The sequence below is a fragment of the Antennarius striatus genome, chromosome 18, assembly GCF_040054535.1.
Source record: "Antennarius striatus isolate MH-2024 chromosome 18, ASM4005453v1, whole genome shotgun sequence".
NCBI classification, from domain to species: domain Eukaryota; kingdom Metazoa; phylum Chordata; class Actinopteri; order Lophiiformes; family Antennariidae; genus Antennarius; species Antennarius striatus.
Genome location: NC_090793.1, coordinates 5,932,845 through 5,955,848, shown reverse-complemented (window position 1 = coordinate 5,955,848; position 23,004 = coordinate 5,932,845). Strand labels below are relative to the sequence as shown.

Here is a 23,004-nt window from a genome sequence, read left to right as displayed (position 1 = left end):
AAATCTTGGGAAGAACAGTAAATAATGCAGAAACTAGTTCGTGCACATATATGTGCAGCAAGACATAACTTACAAACATTAAATCATAACTGTGGCGAAAAAAACTGACCCCGACGTGATTTGAACACGCAACCTTCTGATCTGGAGTCAGACGCGCTACCGTTGCGCCACGAGGTCCATATCGTAAAACGGTAGAAACAAGATATATAAAGCATGTCCCCTAACTATATATTCTATTTTGTGGTAGTATCATGTTGGATTTGTTCATACATGTTGGTGACAATTGACTACGGTGTATATAATCACGTGTGACGTAGTAATGGCAGATCTAAAAATGTACTTCAGCGTTAAGGTATGTAGGCCGATCAGCTCAGCTGGTTGGAGCGTGGTCCTAACAACGAGAAGTCTGTGGGTTTGAACCCTGCATGAGCCGGATGCTCTGAAGAAACATGACTTGTGTAGTATTTATTTATATTATATTTATACACTCCAGGTCAGTTATTATACATTTTACGGCTAATAAATCAAGAAGCCAATTGCTTTAAATACATCAGGGATGAATCAGTCATTACTAATATTTTACCTGTACCTGATATTTAATTACAGTTATCTGTTAAACTATATATTTAAAAGTACATTAATGCATATTTCGACTTTTGCATATGACTGGAAAATGTCAAAGACATTTAAAGTGATGGTGAAGTCTTTGAGAAATGGTCAAAACAATTGGGATAAAGATTATACAACACACGCACGTACGTACACATGTACGCACGAACGCACATACAACAAACAAAACACACATACACACACACACACACACACACACACACACACACACACACACACACGCACATGCACACAACTAGCTTCATGTTAAGTTAGTAAGAGTTTACCTGCTGCGCACATTTCTCCTGTACTTATTAAGTTAATTTTTTATCCTCTTCACTGGTGTTTATCCCGCTTACCCTCTTTTCCCCTCTGTTGCCATGGATATGCTATTCCTATGGCAACAGTAGACCTTTATGGATGGCCTCGGGCCCCCACCATAGAGGACTCTCTGAAGCTTTCATTCCACATTCCCTTAAAACATGCAGACAAATCATACAAATTGCAAGCGAGTAGACCACCCCACCCCACCCTACCGCACCCCATCTCTCTGTTTCTCTTTCTCTCTTTCACTCTCTTTCTCTCTCTCTCTCTGTCTCTCTGTGTCTCACTCTCTTTCTCACTCTTTCTTCCTCTGTCTGCCCTCCCCCTTCACTCTTTGCTTCAATGTGCTGCTCTGTCTAGCAGTAATGTATCTCACTGTCATTTCCTTGATATACTGCACATCTCCTAGACAGTCGTACAGTTGTTTGGAGTTTTATAAGTGTACGTGTTTCCTAAATTGCACTGCAGGCATTTATAGTGTATGAGACACTTGATGCTACTTGAAACAGGACTGTGATTAGATTTGTAGCATGCATATCGCTGTCCCACGCTCTCTAATTTTCGGTGGCAACTGAAACCAGAGCTCCATCTTTAAAGATGCATGAAATGCCTTGAGCAACAGAGAATAGAGATGGAGGTCTTACCAGAGAAAGTGTTTCTGTGTCAGAGTGAAAGAAAAGGAGAGGGAGTGGCGCAGGTGAAAGTAAAGTCATCAGCAGGAACAAGGGCCCAAGTTGAGATGCAAGCTGAGTTGAGTTTGAAACACTTTCAGACTACTGTTTGCTTGAAGGGCAAGTGGGGGGCCTCCACATGCTGAATGAACGCTGTCAGTATTGGGGAGTACCATGGGCTACGGGTGGGCTCAGCCCTGCTCAGCATTGTGGCGGGCTGCATTATCATTGGCGTATCCAGGGAGTGTGATGCTGATGCTGTAGGAGGCATCTTCCTGGGAGCGGGGGGCCTAGGTGAGTCTCAAAAATCTTAAAGGACTGTAGACCTATTTGTTGAAAAGATTACTGATATTTGTTAAGACATTGGCAGAGCCTCTTAACCCATCTTTGTACTTGCTAAAATGTCATTTGATTGTCTCAGTATTGATTCCATTAATTGACAGTGCTATAATGCTGCAGTATTCATCCAAAATTAGTCAAGATGAATTTCCCTCTTTTTAAAAAAATACACATTATGTTGCAAAAAGGAAAGAAATCAAGCCTTATAAAATGTAAAGTAACTTGTTTTTGTTGTGTTTTGTATATGCATAAACAGAAAATTTCTAACAAAAGCTCTGCAGCTTTTGGCATTCTTCATCCAGTGTTCTTCGAAAGTACTCTGTGCGATCATTTACAGCTATGTAACTGGAAGCGGTAGACAGGCAGCTGGATCATGCTGCCATGAGGAACTGCTTTCTTGAGAGGGGAGCAAAGGGCAGGTCGTTTGATCTGAGGAACAGACCATCAGCATGCATTGTTAATAGAGCTGCGCAATATATTGTTTCAGCATCAGCCTCGCAATGTTCCCATGTGTAGTAGTCACATGGCAGGACAGGCTTTGTCAAGTAAATGCATTTTCTAATTTAAGCCTGTTCACCATCCAATGTGCAGGGAAAGTCTATAAATTGCAGTGGTATGCTGTAATCTTAGAAATTTAAGACACGCCATATATATTTTTTCTGATTATGAAAACCATTCAGATCTCAGGAGTTCATGAAGGTTAATATTGAGGACAGCCTGAGGGTGAAAATGTCATCTCAATAAAGTAAAAAGGAATAAAACGATGTTTCTTTGTATTTCTAAGAGTGAAGAGTGTATTTCTAAGAACTGAAGAAGTCTCGTGGATGAGAGACGAAATGTCTTCAAGAACTTTCTTAAAGTCCAGTGGATTGACTTAAACAGCTTTGGATAACCATGACCTGGATAACTGAGAACCTACACCGACATTTCTAAGAGTGCGTTATGTAAATCATGGTATTCCGAATACTTGTAATGTGTATTTTTAAAAAAAGTTCTTTCCCCCAAACTCTCCTCCCCCGGCTCTGTTCACTTGTCCAGTATCAGAATACATGTGGTATCAAAAGTGAAGAAATTTTGGAAAGCTGAACAAACTGTGGTGGCAGTGGGGGCGGGGAGTTGTTTTGTCGGAATACAATAGCCATAGCCTTTTGAAATCCACCAAATAGCAGTTACAAATTGTATATGTTACGAATATTGTGTATGTGGAGAAATTTGTTTTATTTTTCATATGACTTGACATTGCATGAGTGTAATGCATTGCAATGTTAGTTTTTCCACTATGCTGTTGATGCAAAATGTTTCAGATGTCCACTATCAAAATACAGATAAAAATACGTACAATAATTTGAACTGACAGAGACATTCACTCTGGCTACACTACAGTGGCTGAGCAGCCTCTAATGATGTGTTCTGGGGCTTATGTGCATTGATGCTTCTTCCAACACATAAGCTAGCTAATGACTATGAACAGTGGTCTCAGCAGAATCTTTTTACTCTGTTCTACTTTCATAACATTTTAATCACATGCATGAATCACATCCACCCTCAGGGCTGCAAGCTCTTGTGTCTTGTAAGGGAAATCAGCAACTGTTGAATTGGAGCAGAGTGCCACTGAGAGGCACACAAGCCCCGCTGCTCGGATATTACTTTATACTTTGAGCTGAACAGGAATAAACACCAGATCTTATCTGGTAAACTGAAGAATAAACTTAAGGCTATTGCATCAAACACTCATTGGCAGCGATTTGAGTTTTCCTACCTTTTGCTGTGCTTCAGAAACAATCCATGGATCTATGAGCAAATGAAATTATCAGGTTTCAATAAATGCGACCATTCAAGTGATTGGATTTATGCTATTACACAACAGTGATATTTGATATCTCTTTTTATTGAGATTTTTCCAAGAGCCTGCTGTACATGCTAATTTCCTCCACTCGGTTTATTGTGAGTTTTTTTCAAGTGCAAATTCAGGGAAAAGAATAAATACTGTACAATTAATTTTTATTGCTTTTGAACCCAAATGTGTGACAAATGTGTATGCAGATGGTAGCATTAATAATGGTTTCTGTTCTCCAGGGCTGCTCATATCCATCTATCCATTCATCAAAGCCTGGCTGAACATCAACCATATTCTACCTTGCTTTGGTAAAATTTTAGCTCACTTTATTTGTTATGTGAATAATACATTTTAATAACTTTGAGTGTTACCACATTTTTAACTGCTGTTTTTTCATCATGCTACCAAGCTAAAGGATTGATATAATTTCCCAGGAAACTTTAGGGTGCATCCCACGCCTGCCAACCCCACTCCTGATCAACCTGCAGAGGCACTAAGGAGAGAAGGCAGGCTCAAACACACTCTTTCTTTCATTATTTAAAGTGATAAACATGTAATGTCTTTAGCATAAAAATTAAGGGAATTACAATGTATTGAAAGATAACATTCAATACATTACAATACATACAATGTTTAAATAAAAAATAGTATCTTAAATATACTAAATGTATTGGAGTCCAACTAATAACCAATTGTGGAAGCTGGGATCCATACAAAGAATTTCACTATGCTGCTAACAACCATACCTTTTGTTTTGCATGGTAAACTTGGATTTTCACACATCACCAGAACGAGCAATTTTACTCTGAATTTCGCAATATACTCATCTACTTGTCATGTGACCTTGGCAGGGACTCACTGTCAATTGAATCTAAAACGTTCTAAAAGTCAAATGGGAACCTTTGTGGACGGTGGACCAATGGTTGGGAGTAACCCAGAAGAAAGGTATGAGACTGCATTTTGTCCAAATTTTGTCTGTCAGGATCATGCGCATTATGAACATGCTTGCAAAAAGAATCATCCAAATGTTCCAGCATGCAATATATTTTATCTCCGTTTTGTAAAAAACATAATGCAAAATCCTCTTTGTACAAAAGTGGCATTGTCCTGTGTTGCAGTACATCTCCAGACATGTCAGGTGTCCTGTCTTGACAGAAACTTAAGAAGTCCCCTTCTGATCAAGACCTGCCTTGATGTTGTGATGTCTTCTTCCTTCCTTTTTTTTTTTTTTTTTTTCAAATTTAGGACAAAATAATACAATTTGAATCTTGCATTTTGTGTCTTTATTTTTAAATCTGTAATTGTACCTGCAATTAATATCCCATTCTGTTTGTTGATTGAAGGCTATGTATTATTCTTACGTGGTCAAATAAACATCTACTAATATTTAAGTGTGATTGTGAGCAAATAATTTTCATGCTTCCTGACATTGAGTGATACAACTGAAGTCCTGGGGTCCCACTTGTGTGCTGCTCATCTCATAATTGCACAATATTCTCAGACAGCAATTATGAAATGATTGCATATTTATGTGATGAGGGGACTCGTATGCTATTCAGCTCAAGTTCCCTATTGGCCCAATCATGAGTGAATCATATTACACTGCATGCTTGCATACAGTGAACTGTACCCCTGTAGTGAAATAACATTGACATTCAGGTCAGCACAAACAGAACTACTGCTGCTTGGTAAATGGCATAGGGAAGAACGTTGACAAAAACTGGCCTATCAGAAGGCTGAATAACATGAACAATAGAGGTCTGACGAGGCCAAAGCATATTGCATGAGTTATGTGATTCATTGTGTGATGCATGCTTAGCACATTGCTACAGCATGTCATGGCTAACATATGACAGTCGCCTTGCATTGCATTAATTTGGTACTTTTCAAGTAGGACAGTTTTGACATTTGACATCAGCAAACATTTGCAAAATTTGGAACATTTAGGCTGACTCAGCTGTTGAATTGTATACAGCTTCGAAGCAAATGCTCCAAAACTAAGATCAGACTTTAAAATTGGTCTGATTTTGCTACTACATAGGCTAATTATCATTTAAAAATGTTTTGTGAATCATTATATAGTATACCGTTCAGACATAAGACCAGTGACACAAGAAGACAGAAAACATGTAGTAATCACACACTCTAACGTGCATAGATAGATAGATACTTTAATAGTCCCAAGGGAAATCGGGGTGACATCTGCTCACAGAGATACAAATAATACATATAACAGTGACGAAATTGGCACCGACAAAGACGTCGCATAAATTACATAATTAGCATAATGACATAATTATACAACAGAAAAAACAGGGGAACCTAACATAAAAAGGAAGTGTAGGAACATGAAAGAAGCGTGAGATGAAGAAAATGTAGGATCAGAAGGATGGATGAATTGAGCTGTAAACCGAGCTGTAAACCGACACTAAGGACCCCCACAAAGTATCCCACAGTGCATCCCCAGTGCGTCCCAGGCCCCCCTAGTCTACTCCTTTTCGGCCGGCCTTGATGACCCTGCGGCTTCAGACCCCCTCCTTCTGAGAGAGTGGTTGTGCTTCCTGATGGCACGGGGCACAAAGGAGGTCCTGAGTCTCTCAGTGGAGGAGCTTGTTGACAGCAGTCTGACACTGAAGGAGCTCCTCTGCTGGGCGAAGGTAGTGTGCAAGGGGTGGGTGGTGTTCCCCAGGATCGCTCTAAACTTGGACATAGTCCGTCTCTCTGAGACAGTCTGTACAGTGTCCAGTTCCTGACCGGTCACAGAACCAGCCCTGTGGATGAGCCTGTCTAGGCGCTCGGTGTCCCATTTCCTGGCACCACCACCCCAACACACAATGGCTTAAAACAGCACACTGGACACAATGGACTAGTAAAACAGTCTGAGCAGGTCAGAGCTGATGTTGAATGAGGCCAGCCTCCTGAGGAAGGACATCCTGCTCTGACTTTTCTTGTATACACAGTCCAGGTTGTGCGACCAGTCCAGTCTACTGTCCAGCTGCAGACCCAGGTACTTGTAAATCTCCACAACCTCCACCTCCTTACCCCCGATGACTGCTGGCTGTGGGGAGAGGGGTGCCTGCCGGAAATCCAGCACCATCTCCTTTGTCTTGGAGATGTTTAGCTGAAGCTCATTTCACTGACACCATCCCACAAAGTCCGTCACCACTTTCCTATACTCCCTCTCATCACCCTCCCTGATAAATGCCATGATTGCAGTGTCATCTGAGAACTTCTGCATATGGCACGTATCCGAGTTGTGTTGGAAGTCCATCGTGTAGAGGGTGAAGAGAACGGGGGAGAGTACCGTTCCCTGCGGGGCCCCTGTGCTGCTGGTCACCACTGATGACAGACAGTTCCCCATACGGACGTACTGGGGTCTGTCTGTTAGATAGTCCGTGATCCAGCTCATGAGATAGGGGTTCACAGCCATGGATGACAGTTTCTCCTGCTGGATGGTGTTGAAGGCGCTCGAGATGTCAAAAAAGAGCACCCCCACTGCACAACTCCCGATATCCAAGTAGGAGAGGGACCGGTGGAGGAGGTACAGGATGGCGTCGTCAGCCCCAACCTGTGGCCGGTAGGCGAACTGGAGAGGGTCCATCGCACCCTGCCCCTGGGGACGCATGAGCTCCAGGACCAGTCGCTCTAGGGTCTTCATCACATGCGAGGTGAGAGCAACTGGTCGATAGTCATTGAGCTCAGTGGGGCGTCTCCACTTGGGTACAGGGATGACACAGGATGTCTTCCATAGTGTTGGGACCCTCCCCAGCCGGAGACTGAGGTCGAAGACCTGGTGTAGGGGCTCACCCAGTTCGGCAGCACAGGCCTTGAGGAGTCTTGGGGGGACCTGGTGTGGTCCGGCCGCCTTCCTTGGGCGAAGCCTTCTCAACGCAGATGTCACCTGTTCTACAGCGATGGCCGTGTGTGGGGGCGTGGCACATTGATCCCTTTGGTCAGGGGGTCTCGCAGTTGAGGTGGGGGAAGGGTCTGGGTTTGGCCCGAGGTAGATGGATGGTGGACGGAGAGGGAGAGGGTGAGGCAGGTGAGCTGGATGGAGAGGGGGAGAAGGAGGAATGCGGAGTCAAGTCAGCTGGGCAGGGGGAACTCTGGGGACAGGGTCATGGAGTGGTGGGGGAGCTGAACCGATTAAAAAAGCTGTTAAGTTCATCAGCTCGCTCCACATTCCCCTCCACTGTACCGCGGCCCTCTCCATAGCTGGTGATGGCCCTCATGCCACTTCAGACCTCCCGCACCTGGTTGCGCCCAAGCTGGCTCTCCAGCTTCCTTTTGTAGTTGTCCTTGGCCTCCCTCAGGCAGAGTCTGTCTGTGGGTTCTTTTGAGCAACTGGGACATGCTTTCAGGAAAGATATTCATCATAATAATAATAATAATCATCATCATCATCATAATAATAATACTAATAATAATAACAACAGCAAAATATAATAAATACCACTACAGGGCAGAGGAAGCAAATACATTATTTTATTTTATTTTCATTTTGAGGTGGACAGTCTCTTCAGCAAATTTCAACCTTGGCAAGTCTAAGGAGTTGATCACAGATGCGTCCAGTTGTTTCCCGCAATTTTCTCTTTCCTTGTGCGTCATGGTTCTCTTGAAACTTTTAGATTTGCACCTAAGTTAAAATACTCCCACTTTTTCAGTGCGAGTCTCATGAGTCATGTCAATTATATATAATATAGAAGTAATTGCTCAGTTCTACATGCAGTTTTGACCCAAAGGCCATTTTGCTGTTATCCTTCTTTCCCTCCAAAGCACTTTGAAGTGGTTGCAAAGACGAGATTGTGTGGGGCTTAAAGAACTTCATAAGGTTTGTCAACTGTGTCTTTTAAATGCTTATAAATGTATCGAAATTTCAAAAGTTTTTTTTAATACTGTTATTAACATACAATATACAGTATATGATCTTTTCAATGCATGATAATAGTAACATGAATATAATCCTTATTACATGGACCTTAATGTGACATTTGACTTGTATCACAAAGATCATCTAATGTAATATTTTTCCTCTGAACCTCTTAACCTAATGAATGTATGGATGAATGGATTCAAATTTAATGAGGTTAATTATGAATGGTTATTAATACTTCCCCAAAAATTAATAAGTGTCAAATTGTTGGATTATTAGAAAATAATAAATTCATGTCCCTGTGTTGGTGAATGACTCAAAAGTTTTCACACAGCATCAGTAAGTTGTTCTAATCTAATGCATGTAGTTTAGCTACGTAAATCTATCAATTACAATTGATAACTTAAATGATCAAAATACATATGATTTGGTCATAAGCTGACTCTGTTCACACCTTAAGCCTAATTCCCACCTCTGGAAATTCATTCATGTCATTTTCATTTTGGCATACCATTGCCCAATCTGCTATTGCTTTCCTCCTCGTGCCAGAGTTCATTCTGGTCAATCATCTTGTAATCATCATAAGCAAGTATACACAAGGGCACCTAGTTATTGGAGGCACAGCTGATTGGACTGATCTGTCACAACTACCGTAGTTTCATCACAGATAAAAGTGTATCACTCCCATGATTCATATTACTTGTTACATGATCTGACATCAAATTTAAAATCTGTTTTTTCTTCTGAATAAGATACCCACAAAACTTTATTTAATTTATGAAAGATCTTTCTTTTTAATGGTTTGGTACAGATTGACAATTTAAAAAAAAAAAAAAAGACCTATAACTGATCCTACTGTGATCAGCTGCAACTCTCAGAAACAGAGGAAGCTTCATGTGCCTCTAAAAGAATAAAAATTTCCATGCATCCTATGTGACATGAACTGAGATGCAAGCAAAAGAAGCAAGAGGCGCAAACATGGATGCTATTCAAGAATTGAGATTCTCTTATCCCATATGGCTAGGCTCTCTCTTCTGTCTTTCAGTGACATGTCCCATGTGGCCTTTTCTTTTACAGCCCAAGGTACACCCGTGCAGTAATCATGTTGCTTAATGAGCATCCTGACATACTACACCTGTCAGGTCTGGCAGAGACTCAGTGCTCACAGGGGCTTTAACAAATTAGGGCTCTGAGAGCAATAGTCCTTTATGTGAATAAAAGTCTTGAATCTTTTAAATCTTGTTCTTGAGTCAGTTTTATAATTTTGTGAGAGCAGATAGCTCATTCCATGCGTGTTCATATTCATACATCCATCTTACTTGTTTTGTGGGCTTTTTAAGTTTCTTTTACCTTAACTTGTTACTGGTTCCCCCAGTTTTGTCTTTTAACACACAGTATAAGCACAAAAGATTTTAAAAATCAGACAGCTGGGATAGGCTCCAGCTCTCCACGAACTGCTACGACGGATAAAGTGGTTTGGAAGATGAATGAATGAATCTACACTTTTTTATAGAAATAAAAGTGAGGCTGTGGCCAATGACCTGAACTATGTTAGACCACCTGTGTCCTAGTCAATTAAACTCAAAACAAGAAACCAATACAGTCACAGACTGCAACATCCTGAGACACCCCTGAATTCAAATTTTACCCTGACCTACTTGCATAGGTCAAAGATCAAGGCTAGTGCTCTGACCTAATGTCATTGATCTATTGTAATACAGGTAGTCGTCGACTTACGACCTATGCAACTTACGACCGACCGACTTTACGACCACAATGTCCGGGTAATGCAGGCATTCCCTCCAGCCACAGTACTCACGCTCTGAGGCTCCCGTGCTCTCTTCAGTCACCACGGCGCACACACGCTGTTCAGTCACACCGTGAGATCAATAGCCCAGCCCACTACTGATGGGCTGGGCTGCTTGGGAGGCTGTGACGGAGAAATGTATGAATGGCGTATGGAAAAGCTGTCAAGCGTTATGTGAACTCTTCTGCTGGATTTGAAAGTGACAAAGAACTTGATCAGATTCGGGAGAAAATAGTGAAACTGGCAAAAAACCTCTCCTTGGAGAACTTACGAATGAAGAACTGATCGCGCTGTATGAAGAACTGATCGCGCTGGAAGAAGAAAGAGTGGAAGAAGAAGAGAGAAGAGAAGCAGAGAAAGAAGAGGAGGAAACAGAAAAAATGTTCACCACCAAAGGCTTGTCAGAAGGCTTTTCCCTGTTAAATAAACTCCGTGCACACTTTGAAGAAATGGACCCAAACATAGAAAGATTTGCTAGGATTGAACGGATGGCAAACAACGCTTTCCATCCATATCGTGAAATTTATGAGGAGAAAAAGAAACGAACAATTCAGACAAAGCTCACCATGTTTATGAAAAGATCGTCTCCTGCTCCCACCAACCCACGCGCTGCCCCAGCTGATGATCCGGACGACCCACAGCCAAGCACCAGCGATGCTGGATTGAATTTTTACATAAGAGTCGATTTACGACCAAGTCCAGTTACGACCGATCTGTCGGGACCAATCGCGGTCGTAAGTCGACGACTACCTGTACATTGGCTTTCTCCCTTGTCTTTCTATCTTATCCGGTTCCTGAACGTAGAAAAGTTAAAATGTGACCTTGACCTAGTTTTCTCAAGGTCAAGGTCATCATCTCATTCCATCCCCTTTGGCGCCCGAGTAATGTGCTTTTTGTTTCATCTTTCTATCTGCAACTGTTGCGAAGATATTTCGTGGACATACAAATGAATGAGCGGACAAACGGACGGACAAACACACGAACACTGACAATTACAATATATCACCGCTTTGAAGCCGGATGTAAAAAGGGAACTTTGCCAGTAGATGAATTCAATAACTGCACCATGTCCAATTTAAGATTTCAACTACAGTCCATTTTAGTAAGTGCAACTTAAATGGAAGACTTGTTAGAGCCACAGAAGCCACTTGACTTGATCAAACATAACACTGTTGAGTGAATTGCACAATCAAACCATGGAATCACAGGAATCATTGGCCCCGTTCAGACTGCAGGCATAACAGATTTCCTTCCATATCTAATTTTTAGGCACGACTGTTCACACTGTGTTTAGCAAGCGTCCAAATGTGTTCTGGCTCTTATCAGACTGGGCCACGTTATTGGCCAATCTGACAGGTTGCCGTAACAACGACGTTGGGGCGGAGTCATCATTCAGTTTGCCTAATGTGTGAGGTCATATAATGCAACAGCGGCAACAACAACAACGATGAACATTAAGTTTTGTTACCTTAACGTATTGACGATATCATTTTCTGGAAGAGGTGGAGAAAATCCCACACACACCAGACATCGTCAATTTCTTCTTCCTTTTTTTGCCGCTCTATAATGCGCGACGCTCTTCCCTCTGGCGCCTTGCTCTCATGTCATGGTTCGCCATATCCGATCGGAGTGTTTGGAGCTGTGCAGACAGGAGACGCATTTGTCCATATCCGACACGAAACTACCCAGTCCGTTTCACAAAAATCAGATTTCATGTGGTATGGGACTGTTCAGACTACAAACAAGATATGCAACATCAATATGTATGGGCTAAAAATCAGATATAGGTGACTAGTCTGAACAAGGCCATATTGGTGCGGGCGTAGTGGCAAAAAGGGGCAAGGACCACACACAAACTGCAGTGGAGAACTGAAAGACATTCAAAAACACTGAGAAAGTATGTTTCTCGAAATTAATCTATGAAGTTGGCATGTCAGCAGTAAGCATGCAAATAATGGTGAGAGGTAGTGCAGTGTGCAGCTTCCTTGGTGGATCGTCCCAATGAGAAACTTGTAAGGGGACGATGTCTTGCTTTGCATTGCCAGTTTACACTCCAAACTCTAAACTTTTTGGTCCACACGGGTCTTGAGCCCGACAGTCCCCAGGCCAACACCTAGTGGACTTAGCTACTGCTGCTCAAAAACATTTGACTGAAATGAGTCACCATGCAGTTGAGAGTTACATGGTATTTTGGTGTCATGAGCCCATCTGAAATGTCCCTGAGTATTTAGCTTCATCGCTGATAGACAGAGGGAGCTGTTGAAGTGCAGTTTTTACAATTTGGGGGTACTGCAAGTGTTTTAGGTAAAATCAGTAAATCAATAAATAAATAGAAATGTACCTATACTGAACACAATGACTGCTTACCTTCACAAAGACCCTGGAAACCTGATAAGGGAGTCCCTTGTAAATGTTTTGGAAATCTATTGATTTTGAGGACCCCATATGACCTTTTCTGTATAGCTACACTGATTCAATTTTAGAATACAAAGCTTTGAAGTTTTTTAAAAGAAAAAAAACGTGAACACAAAGGGCAGAAGCAATTACTGATGGCCACCACATTAACAAATGTGAGCACACTGAGAGCATCATACTTAGTGGCCAATCGTATTGCTAAGGTGAAGAAACCTTTTACTGTTGGTGAAGAATTGATGCTGCCCACAGCTAGGGACATTTGCCGTGAACTTCAAGGAGAGGCTGCAGTTAAAAAGATAGCGCAGGTTCCTCTTTTGGGTAGCGCCGTCACAAGGTGAATTGAGATAATCGCAGAGAATACTGAGCAGCACTTGTTGGAGAGGATTAATGAGTCACCATGGAACGCAATCCAGATGAAGAACGTGCTAGAAGAAGATCAACTGCTAGACGTTGCAAATGACAGTGGCCTTAAAAGTATATTTCAGACAAAGTCTGTGCCAGTGTTGTGGGTTAAAATCAAGGCAGAATAACCTGAAATTTCCCAAAAAGCACTGAAAACCCTGCTTCCATTTCCAACCTCTTGTCTTTGTGAAGCTGTATTTTCTGCAGTGGCTGCAGCCAAAACCAAACTAAAAAGTAGAAAAACCCGCAACACACTAACCCTAACCCGGAACATACTTCCAGTGTCATTGTTTCCCGTTACCCCTAGATGGGACATGCTTGTTGTAGAGAACAAAGCCCCACTAATTTTCATTGTCATTGACTTGTTCATCTTTTTATAAAGGAATAATCAGTATTTCTCCTATGTTGGATGCACTCATTGTATGTTGCTGTATTTCAAAATAAACCTCATCAGTGCAGTCACTTGAATCGAGTTTTTTTAACATAATTATTTCTTATTAGAAAGGATTTTTGTTCTAAAAAGAATGTTGATGTCTGCATTTGATATCAGACCACTGCAGATGATTTATTATTAGACTACAGCTGCCCTGGTGTCATTAACGATTATTGAGCAAATGAAGGCCAGACAGTGAAAATGTTGCCTTAGATGAAACCAGTCCGTGGTGGAAAAAAGGTTGGAGACTGCTGCTCCACAACATTCTTAGATGTCTTCTGATTTTTGCTTGTTTCCTGGAATTTGCTTTCTTTGTCCTTTCCTTTCCTGATCTTCTGACTCCCTGTTGTAGGATTTTGTTTATTAAAATCATGAATGTGGAATTCTCCCTTGGTGTACTGGTTTTGGGTCCAAACCATACCCATGACAGAAAGCGTGGTTGATCTGGGGATTGTATAGATGTCGCTATACACAAAAGAGATGTTTTCTGGTGTGTGTATGTTGGACAGAAGATATATTTATTCTGTTATTGAGGATGTTGAGGACAACCAGGAGGCTATGGAGCAGGTGATCCTGCTCCATAGCCTCCTGTGATAAAGAGGGAAGGTGCAGAACCCACGGATAATCTGGAAGATTTTGGAAAAATCAACAAGTGTCGAAGTACTTCACAACCTTGGTAATGTTGGAAATGTGCTTGCCATTGTGTTTGGCCTCATGTACCCGGTGATTCCGAGTTACCCAGCAAATCTCAAGTACACATTTGAGGTTCTACAAAAATTATGATGGGATACAACTGTTTGTAGGAACAGTTCAGATGACATGGGGTGGGGTGTGGAGCATCAAAGACTTTTATGTGGAGCGTTCTTGGCTAAAAATGATGTCCTGGCATTTTGGTTTCTATTTTATATTGCCAGTTTAACAATACTGTACACTCCAGTTTTGTTACACTGCCAAAATGGTCAGGAGAAAAATGGAAATTTGTTTATTTCATATTTTTTATTTTATATTTTAAATTTGTTTATATTTGTCAACCTGTTACTATGTTTGAAGATGTTAAAGGTTTCATTTTGCAGCCGAGTTACTGCTTGGTATTTGGTTCATGCAGGGGTATTTTAAGTTTCCTTGATTTTCTTTAATTGAGAATTTTTTAATGTCTAGTTTTAGACAAAAAAGCTATAAACATAAATGAAAAACAGAAACAGAGGGCTTTGATTTGAATTTACTTAACCGCAGTGCGTGGAAATGGTTCACAATCAGGTTAAGTAAGTCCACTTAACAGTACTATTTTTAACAATCAAAACCAGCCAGCTAAAAGAAAATACAGTACAGTGGATGCCACACATATTTACGTTAATTTGTAAATAGAAAGTGTGGTGTAGCTGGTCTTACTAAATACAGGTGAATAACAGAAGTTACATTTACATAAGTAGGATAAGCCAGTGTAATAAAATATCTTTATGTTGCAATTAATCAACACAGTTAAGTAAAGCAGTAGAAACAGCTGTTTGTTGAATGAATGTTTTTCAGTTTAATTTGCTGGACACTGACCTGTAAGTTCAAACCAACTACAGCAGCATTAACAATTGAGCTCAGCAATAAACCTGTTCATGAAAAGAACATCTAAAAATGATCTTGGCGGATGATAGCTCCGATTATTATGACGCTGTTAATGAATGACATCTACAGATGGAATCTTGACTGAAACCTTTTCCCTCTCATTAAATGAAGGCAATCATTAAAAGCTAATAAGGAACAAAATGCAGTCTGATACTTTTATGTGACACAAACTGCCCACGCATATATGCGACTGACTCACGCGTACAGTTTTCAAATCCCTGGAGCGCATTTATTACTTGAGGGCTGGAAACAGCGAAAGAGTAATTTTCAGTCATCAGAGGTTTGGTGTGGACGCATTAACCACAGCGATCCTCTTGACAAATCAGGGGTTGTTGGGCTACAGGCAAGGTGCAAACACACAAACGCTCACAGACACACCCTCACAGACCAGCGCGCAACCACAGGTTGAGCGGCGGAACAGGATGGATGAGGAAGGACGGTCGCATGCAGGGGTCGAAAGACGAAGGTCGTTGTGCGCTCCAGATCAAATGTGACATAATGAAATATGAATTCTCGCCGTCAGCCTGAAAGACCTCTGGTATTTTGACGCTGCTCTTTCGTCTCCGTCAGGTGCTACGTGCGTCTCGGTACGGCTCAGAAGCAGCGCGCTGTGATACGTCCGTGTGCCATCTCAGAGGCAAAGCCACCTCACCTAAGTGATCTTCCCTCTCCCCTAGGATTTCACATCCCTCAGAGGGTTGGGTCGCCTCGCTTTGTGCGCCACTGACTGAATGGTTTTCATGACTTATGCTCCTCTGTTAGAAGCATGAAATCCCATCGTTTGGTGTTTCTTTTTTTAAAGCGCAACCTTTCATAATTACGCCCGGTAATTAGACGGGGAATCTCCGTGAAAATCTACTGATGAAGCAATGCAAAGACCGACAATGTACCGACGTAAAGGGTAAGATCTTTTCTTTATGTTACATTTAACAGGATACAAATATTCATACAGAGGACATCCAACAAATATATATATACATGTGTTCATAGATTTCACTGATGCACACAGTCAAAAAACCCATCCTGTCCACACCCTCTGTCTTCTTTTGCGCCGTTTGCTCCTCAATGGGTGACATGCTGGGTTGACTGGGCTTATTTGATTGCCGCTAAATAATGAATTGCCTTCCCCCAGTGGCATACAGCTGGCGCGAATGAAGCGACTACAGCGATAGCTCACACTTTATTTCACAAAACGTGACAATATATAGAGTGAGTCGGATTAATCATGGTGAAATATGAAGAAGCAGGCTCGGTGTCACCGGGTGCATTCGCCTCGATTATACTGAGACTCAGCTGTCATGTAATTCATATGAATAGTCAAATTCCAATTTCATGGTGCAGCAAATGCCTCACAACTGCTTATTTGAATCGTAACTTTGTTTTCTACCTACCCTAGTTACACAAGGGTTTGTGTTAAGAGAATAAAAATGTTTTTAAAATATAGTTAATTTTTCAAGTATAAGTTGTGAGCATTATCCTGTGGTCCCTTCACACATGTGGGACAAGTTTCTAGTGCCATCAGCAGTCAGAAACAAAATAATACCCAGTGTTTTTTATGTGCAGGTTAATGAATGTTTATCATCATATGTCAGTCCACAACCTCTCCTTGTATTTGTTGGGAGTATCAGAGTGATGCCTGTTTAGAACATTTTGATGGATTACACAGACCCCTCTGAAGAAGACCACTTATCATCATGATCACCACCAGTGACACCAATGCACAAAACAAGAGAAGTAATGGTGTTTGCTTTTCTTTCATGTCTGTGACTAAGAGTAAATAAAAACCCTTAAAGTCATATTGTTTTTCTTATTTACAGACAAACATGTACCCGGCATTGAAACTATTTGAACATTGTCACAAGGAGATTTGATAACATACAGGAAAAGAAAGAGGTGAAGACATGGTCATCACAGAGAGAAACACCCCAGTACCTAAAAATGAGGTCCATAAGAAGAGGAGGAAGTCTCGCCCTCCTGGCTTGCCCTCTCCAGCGCTCTGCTGTGCCTGCGGTCTGTGCATCATGCTGGCCGGACTCAACATCACCCTGGTGGGAGCGTTTGCCTTCAGCACACTGATGCCTTCTGCCAACCCCCCAATCATCATCGGACCAATCCTACTGCTGGTGGCCTTTTTCTTTTTCGGAGCCTGTTGCGTGTGCAGCCGTCTCCCCCCTCCCAACAGCTCTCGAAGATCCAAGGTGGATGGCAGGGGCATGGGGTTGATGGGACATGGCGGGCTGGCCGGTGGGGCAGCGTTTGAAATTGAAACCAGCGAACATACGCTGCAGGATACCACAGCTGTTCAGCTCAGCCCCACATCATCCCCTGAATCATCTCAGGCGTCCAGCCCAGAAAAGGAAGTCCCTGATGTAGCCCCACCAGGGTCCTGCAAACTCTTCACCATGATGGAAGCTAATGGCACTTCTTCTGTTTCAGCCAACGCGGTCTTCTCAGCCTCCACGGCTGCTGGAGGGGAGGTGAGGCTCAACCTACCAGGTGAAGAGGTGGTCACCTAGCAGCACAGAAAGTCTTCCAAGGTTGGAGTGCCAGCAGTGTAAATACCCGTCCGGGCTGAGGGATTACCAAGTGTGATTGTGTCCTCTAATGTGTGCCATATTTCTGGTGGTGATAAGTTGTCAACAGTATGCTTTCAATTTTCTCACTGTGTAGCCAGCATGCAAAGTTGAAACATCAAAAAGCATTTGTGGAATATAGGTTTGGGAATAGAGATTCCTACCGGTTTCTTGCTTTTTTTCCTTGCAGGTGTTTGTTTTTAACGTGGGGCATTATAGAGACTTTAAACATCTGAAACCTTTCGATGTTATTCTGGCTTAAGGAAACCTCAGTCTTCAACAGTGACTCGAGGGGCTCGCCTGAAAAATGTCATTATTTATTTGCTGTCAAAGCTCAAAGACTGAATATGGAAGGTCACTGGTGAACTGTGCAGGTATGTGTGTAGTGTTATTTGGGATTGTGTTTGCTGTTCTCAGACCTGAACTTGCTATGGGGCCATAAAATATTATAGGTCACATGGGTCCAAAAATACTCTTCCCCTGTGATTGTAGTTTTTGTACCTCCAATCATTCCCACAAGTAAATGATGACAAACTGTCTCAGCCAATACATTTGATGTGAACAATGGTGCATACAGTGCAGTGTTATAATGTATTTTCATGCAATTGCTTACAGTCTTGAATTATTGAAACTTTATTCCTGTAATTTGACAGTCTCATTACTGAAAAGCGAATATTAATTTTCTTGCCACATTCATTCAAAACCCATTGAAAATCAAAGTTTAAAGCTCACAATTTTCATTGTTTCCATGACTACATGCAATGTAATGCAGAAGCTGACCATCACTGGACCCGCAGATTGCAAAAAATATATTTGTCCCCCATCACTGTGATGTCCTCTTGTCAGTTATGAATGTGACTGGTTGAACAAGACATTCAAACCCTGATTTCCTTTAAAAGGAAAGTTGCCTTAGACTGAGTTATCAAATTAATGAGGGCTATAATAGAAGTGCACAATGGTGTTATTCTTCAGAAAGCTCTGGATTTATATACAGTATATAGGAAAGCTTACAGTGTTTTGTTTCTGTAGATGTTTAATGCATGCAAATGGCTCCTGTGTTCCATGTCAGAAATGTGTAACAGAAGAGCAGGAGAGCGACCTACAAACAAGCCCACGGGCTAGCAACCAGAGCATTACCTTTCCAGAATAAGTGTTTATTATTTGTGATGCAGGTTCTCAAAGGGAACAGCTTTCCCTCTGACAGCAATGATCATTCATTTTGCATGTTCAGAGCTCTGACTCATGGAAATGCAAATGCCCTGTTGTGAAGTGTTGTTGTTATCTCTGTGTTTTTATTTGTGTAGCATTTATGCAAAAAATCTGGAAAATGTAAAGGATTGAATATTTTTGTGAAGATTAAAATTCTATTACTTTAAAAGCAATTTATCTGAACGTAAATTCTTTAAAATACAGTATAATGAATAAAAACCTCTTTCAGTACAAGGTGTTCTTGCTTATTATGCATGTGTGGTATGACACCACGTCCTTGCCACATTGATGCAGTGTCATTATGAAATGAAATGAATAAATTTCCACATGGAATTGTTAAGTACTGTATATTGAAATCTGAAGGTCGATCCAATCTTGTATAATCACATTTGTTTGTACACGAGCTTCTTTACAAAAACAGTGGATTTCAAGAATGATAAAAACTCTTCCATAACTTCTTAAAAGAAAATAAAAAAGTGTACATACTTCACTATATGTGCGTAGAAAAAAGTGTTCTCCTAAAACCAAATGTTGGCGTTATGCTGCAGTAATCTCCACAGAACAACACACACACACTCCTTAGGCAAGGCTGCTTTCAGTATCACATCCAATGCTGCAAATTATTTGTCTGCTGCTTAGAATCAAATTCAATTTAGCATTTTGTTTACAAAATTCAGATTCTAATTCAGTAATTAAATACTTTATATTTAATGCACTGTATAGTGATATAAAAGGATGAAATACTGCACATCTTAAATTTGGATTTTCTGCCGACATATTAATCAAACAATCAACTAACCGATCGCGATGCGCTGGCAGCATGTCTGGAGCATCTCCGTCTAATGCCCTTAAGTCAGCTGGAATAGGCTCCAGCAACCCCTGTGACCAGAGGAGGAAGCAGAGGAAGCCGTATGGTAAATGAATGAAATAATGAACAAATGCATGAATGAATGAATAAAGGTGAATGAATTTGGTCTGGATACACATCCAGCCTATCCCAAAATCAGTTGGGATAGGCTGCAGCCCCCCTAACCATACATAAGAGAAGTAGTCTCACAAAATGGATGTATTAAATTCAACAATTTTTACCTGACCATAGATTAACATCTGTGCCATATGCGTTCCTGAGCTTCACCATTAGAGGATGTCAGAGCTACATATCTGAAATACTAGAGAAGCTGTATATTATGTGATGTTTTACATTAAGCCAATAGATGTCAGCAGATCACAACCAAACTCTTTCTTTAGCCAGGACTGCACAAGAAATACAGTAATGATGCTGCAGATTATGTTTTGGGAGTAAGGAGAACTGTATGTCGTTTACAGGTATGCAAAATCACTGAAGACTTGTTGCTGTCTGCTCAGCACCATGACATACCTGCAGAAAATGTCAGTCATCTGGATCATGTTTCTTTTAAGCTTTTATATCGATGTGAAAAATGTGACAGACAGTAGCTCAAATTGCTGCTGCGTTATTATGGGTATATCATGTTGAATACCTATCATGTGCTTGTGAGATAATGACAGAGCACATATCGTTGCCCTCCTACTTTCCTAGGTAGCCTTTAAATAACAATGCAGAGATCTTTCTATGTGAGAGGCTAAATGTTAAGCCCACTGTAGGCCGAACATTTATCGCAACAGGTCTTGCAGGCAAACCATGTGCCGCAGTGAATGTTTATACTCAGAGTGAGCAAAGGTAAGGCCACAAACATCCAGTGCAGTTTAGTTTACGTGTCACAAAAAAGGGAACAAACGAAAGGCCTTTACCCTTTGAACATTTATGTGTCCCTCTCTCATCACAGTTGCATTAAATCCATTTTTATAAGCTTTGCAATGGAAAAAACACAGGCTTGCATCATCTTTAGGCCTTTCCTTCCTATAGTTAGAATGGCTGTTACGTAGCACTGGCAAACAGACATGCGGAATTGCTAAAATAATGTATTTTTATCTGTTGTGTCTGTTTCATGTCAACTTGCGGGTAATGATACTCAACTCTTTCCAGTCCAACATTTTGGCGTGGATGAACAGTAGCTGCCAATACACCTGGTTATCAGCCACAATTTTGTTCTTGAGCAAACAAGACCAGGACAAAAAATTGACACGTAAACAAGTAACGAAGTGTGTCTTTTTTGTTAAACTGTATTTTCATTTTACACTTTTATAATTGTAAAAACAATTTCAGTCCCACTTTGTTACACAACAACTGATGAGAAAGATTAACAGTGTGAAGTTCCTTCTTGTTGACCTCTTTGAACAGATTGCAGCATTTCTCCTGTTCACAATAATTCAAGCTTCATTTCCTGAGACTGATTGTTTGAAATGCTGAGATATGGTGGAAATAAAAAAATGGGCATCCATTCTTAGATGCATGTCCATGTCAAGGTGCAGCATACTGACAAAACACTGCTGCAGCCATAGAAATACACACGCACCTGCAACCCCAAGTATTGCATCTGCTTTGAACCGGAGTGTGGCAGATCTGATGCTCAGTTCACGTGCTCCAGCATGAATGTGCTTGTGTGTGAGAACATTCTGAGTTGAATGCGTCGGCAAGGGAGGGGGTTGGAGGGTGTAATCAAGCTGAAAAGATTAGGGGAAGACGAGCTGCTGAAGAACTGTGACAGCAGATAGTGGTTATATAACCCCAACCCAGTTCACGCCGCTTCCATAGTAGGAATTGGGAGGGAGGACAGATAGGATGCACTGAAGTGGGGTGAATCTGTGTGTCTGGGCTACATTGTACCAGAACAGTTGGTTACCTGCATGTACTGCAGATTCAGATGACAATGGGTGTCAAATTCTCCTTCCATCACCATTTCTCCAGGTGGAAAACAAGGTTACATATTGTTTTGCCAGAACAAAAGTACTGACTCATTTAGTGCTGGAGAACTGCCAGTGATTTGTTGTTATCAACTGCATGTCCACCACTGGTTATTGCGTCATTGCTTTGGTGAGAACATATTTCATGCCCTCCCTGAAACCCTGCAAGAGAAGTGTTTACTCTTGATTGGCTTCTGAGTACATTAAAACACATAATTTAATCAGAAAACAAATTCTAAGTAAAGATAAAAGTGTTTTAGTTCTTTGTGTACCATGCATGCACAGGTCTCGGCCCTTAGGACTGGGCTGTTTCTATTGTTGTCCTTGACTGTGGAAGTCCGAGGGCATCGAGTTGAATAAAACATCCTAAAGAAAATGAGGTAAACATGTATAAGGTCTTGATCAGACCCACCAAGGGCCCTAGTTGTATTGCCACAGGGCTCTGCATACTAATGAAAGTTGACAATGGGTCCTCCTTTCACCCTCAGTAAATGGCAGTTTTTTCAAATGACCAGGCTGTTGCGTAACCTTGCTTTTTACCAGTCTATATGTGGGCCCCGGAAAAAGGAAACATACACTGCAGTGTAAAGAGAGAGGATCACAGTTGTTTTCCACGGGCAGCAAAAAAAGTACATTCTGATCACCAGGACCTAGAATGACATGAACAGCTATGCAGAGCGGTCAAATCAATTTTTCTATTTTGAGTTGTTAGGAAAAAAAATCACTGTTGCTTTAGCTATGTCTGATTACCTGTTCTAGCTTTGACTGGTTTCTGTTTACTACCGTGGGTGTTTTGCAGGTTCTCTCAATGTTTTTCTTTCCCCATTGGTCCAATTTTAACCAAGTAAATCAATAGACAAGGCAAAAGTAGACGTGCCATTATTTAAAGATGACAACTGTTCAAACATTCCAGTGCAGTCAACATGTCTGAAGAGAGTTACACATGTTTTTGTTGTGCGTTGACCCACCCAATAGCCCAAATGATGTAAAAGAAATATTCATGAGAGCAAACCACCTTTGTCCTATATTCCATGGTCCAGTTTGCATGCTAACATAAATATTGCTGGCAACA

The 23,004-nt window shown here is 41.3% G+C and overlaps 2 protein-coding genes, 1 long non-coding RNA gene and 1 other non-coding gene across 4 annotated transcripts; 2 read left to right on the top strand and 2 right to left on the bottom strand.

Moving 5' to 3' along the window:
* Positions 1 to 105: 105 nt before the first annotated feature.
* Positions 106 to 177, bottom strand: trnaw-cca (transfer RNA tryptophan (anticodon CCA)). The gene has a single exon. It is a non-coding gene; the product is annotated as a tRNA-Trp (tRNA).
* Positions 178 to 1,630: 1,453 nt separating this feature from the next.
* On the top strand, positions 1,631 to 4,932 carry kncn (kinocilin). Its single transcript, XM_068339855.1, has 5 exons — positions 1,631 to 1,898; positions 4,020 to 4,088; positions 4,215 to 4,286; positions 4,632 to 4,725; positions 4,899 to 4,932. The coding sequence occupies exons 1-5, from the start codon at positions 1,751 to 1,753 to the stop codon at positions 4,930 to 4,932; spliced, it is 417 nt and encodes a 138-aa protein (XP_068195956.1). The 5' UTR covers positions 1,631 to 1,750.
* Positions 4,933 to 16,117: 11,185 nt separating this feature from the next.
* Positions 16,118 to 17,891, top strand: tmem275a (transmembrane protein 275a). The gene is made up of 2 exons (XM_068341668.1): positions 16,118 to 16,228; positions 17,145 to 17,891. The coding sequence occupies exon 2, from the start codon at positions 17,229 to 17,231 to the stop codon at positions 17,841 to 17,843; it is 615 nt and encodes a 204-aa protein (XP_068197769.1). The 5' UTR covers positions 16,118 to 16,228; positions 17,145 to 17,228; the 3' UTR covers positions 17,844 to 17,891.
* Positions 17,892 to 18,186: 295 nt separating this feature from the next.
* Positions 18,187 to 21,608, bottom strand: LOC137612797 (uncharacterized). Its single transcript, XR_011038874.1, has 4 exons — positions 21,545 to 21,608; positions 21,106 to 21,179; positions 20,199 to 20,270; positions 18,187 to 19,988 (listed from the first exon to the last, which is right to left on the bottom strand). It is a non-coding gene; the product is annotated as an uncharacterized lncRNA (long non-coding RNA).
* Between the last annotated feature and the right edge of the window lie 1,396 nt (positions 21,609 to 23,004).

Bases quoted from the DNA above. Each gene is read 5' to 3' on its own strand.
- kncn (XM_068339855.1), top strand. From the start codon at position 1,751: ATGAACGCTGTCAGTATTGGGGAGTACCATGGGCTACGGGTGGGCTCA. The intron at 1,899-4,019 runs GTGAGTCTCAAA...TCTGTTCTCCAG, and splicing joins CCTGGGAGCGGGGGGCCTAG to GGCTGCTCATATCCATCTAT. The intron at 4,089-4,214 runs GTAAAATTTTAG...ATAATTTCCCAG, and splicing joins CCATATTCTACCTTGCTTTG to GAAACTTTAGGGTGCATCCC.
- tmem275a (XM_068341668.1), top strand. From the start codon at position 17,229: ATGGTCATCACAGAGAGAAACACCCCAGTACCTAAAAATGAGGTCCAT.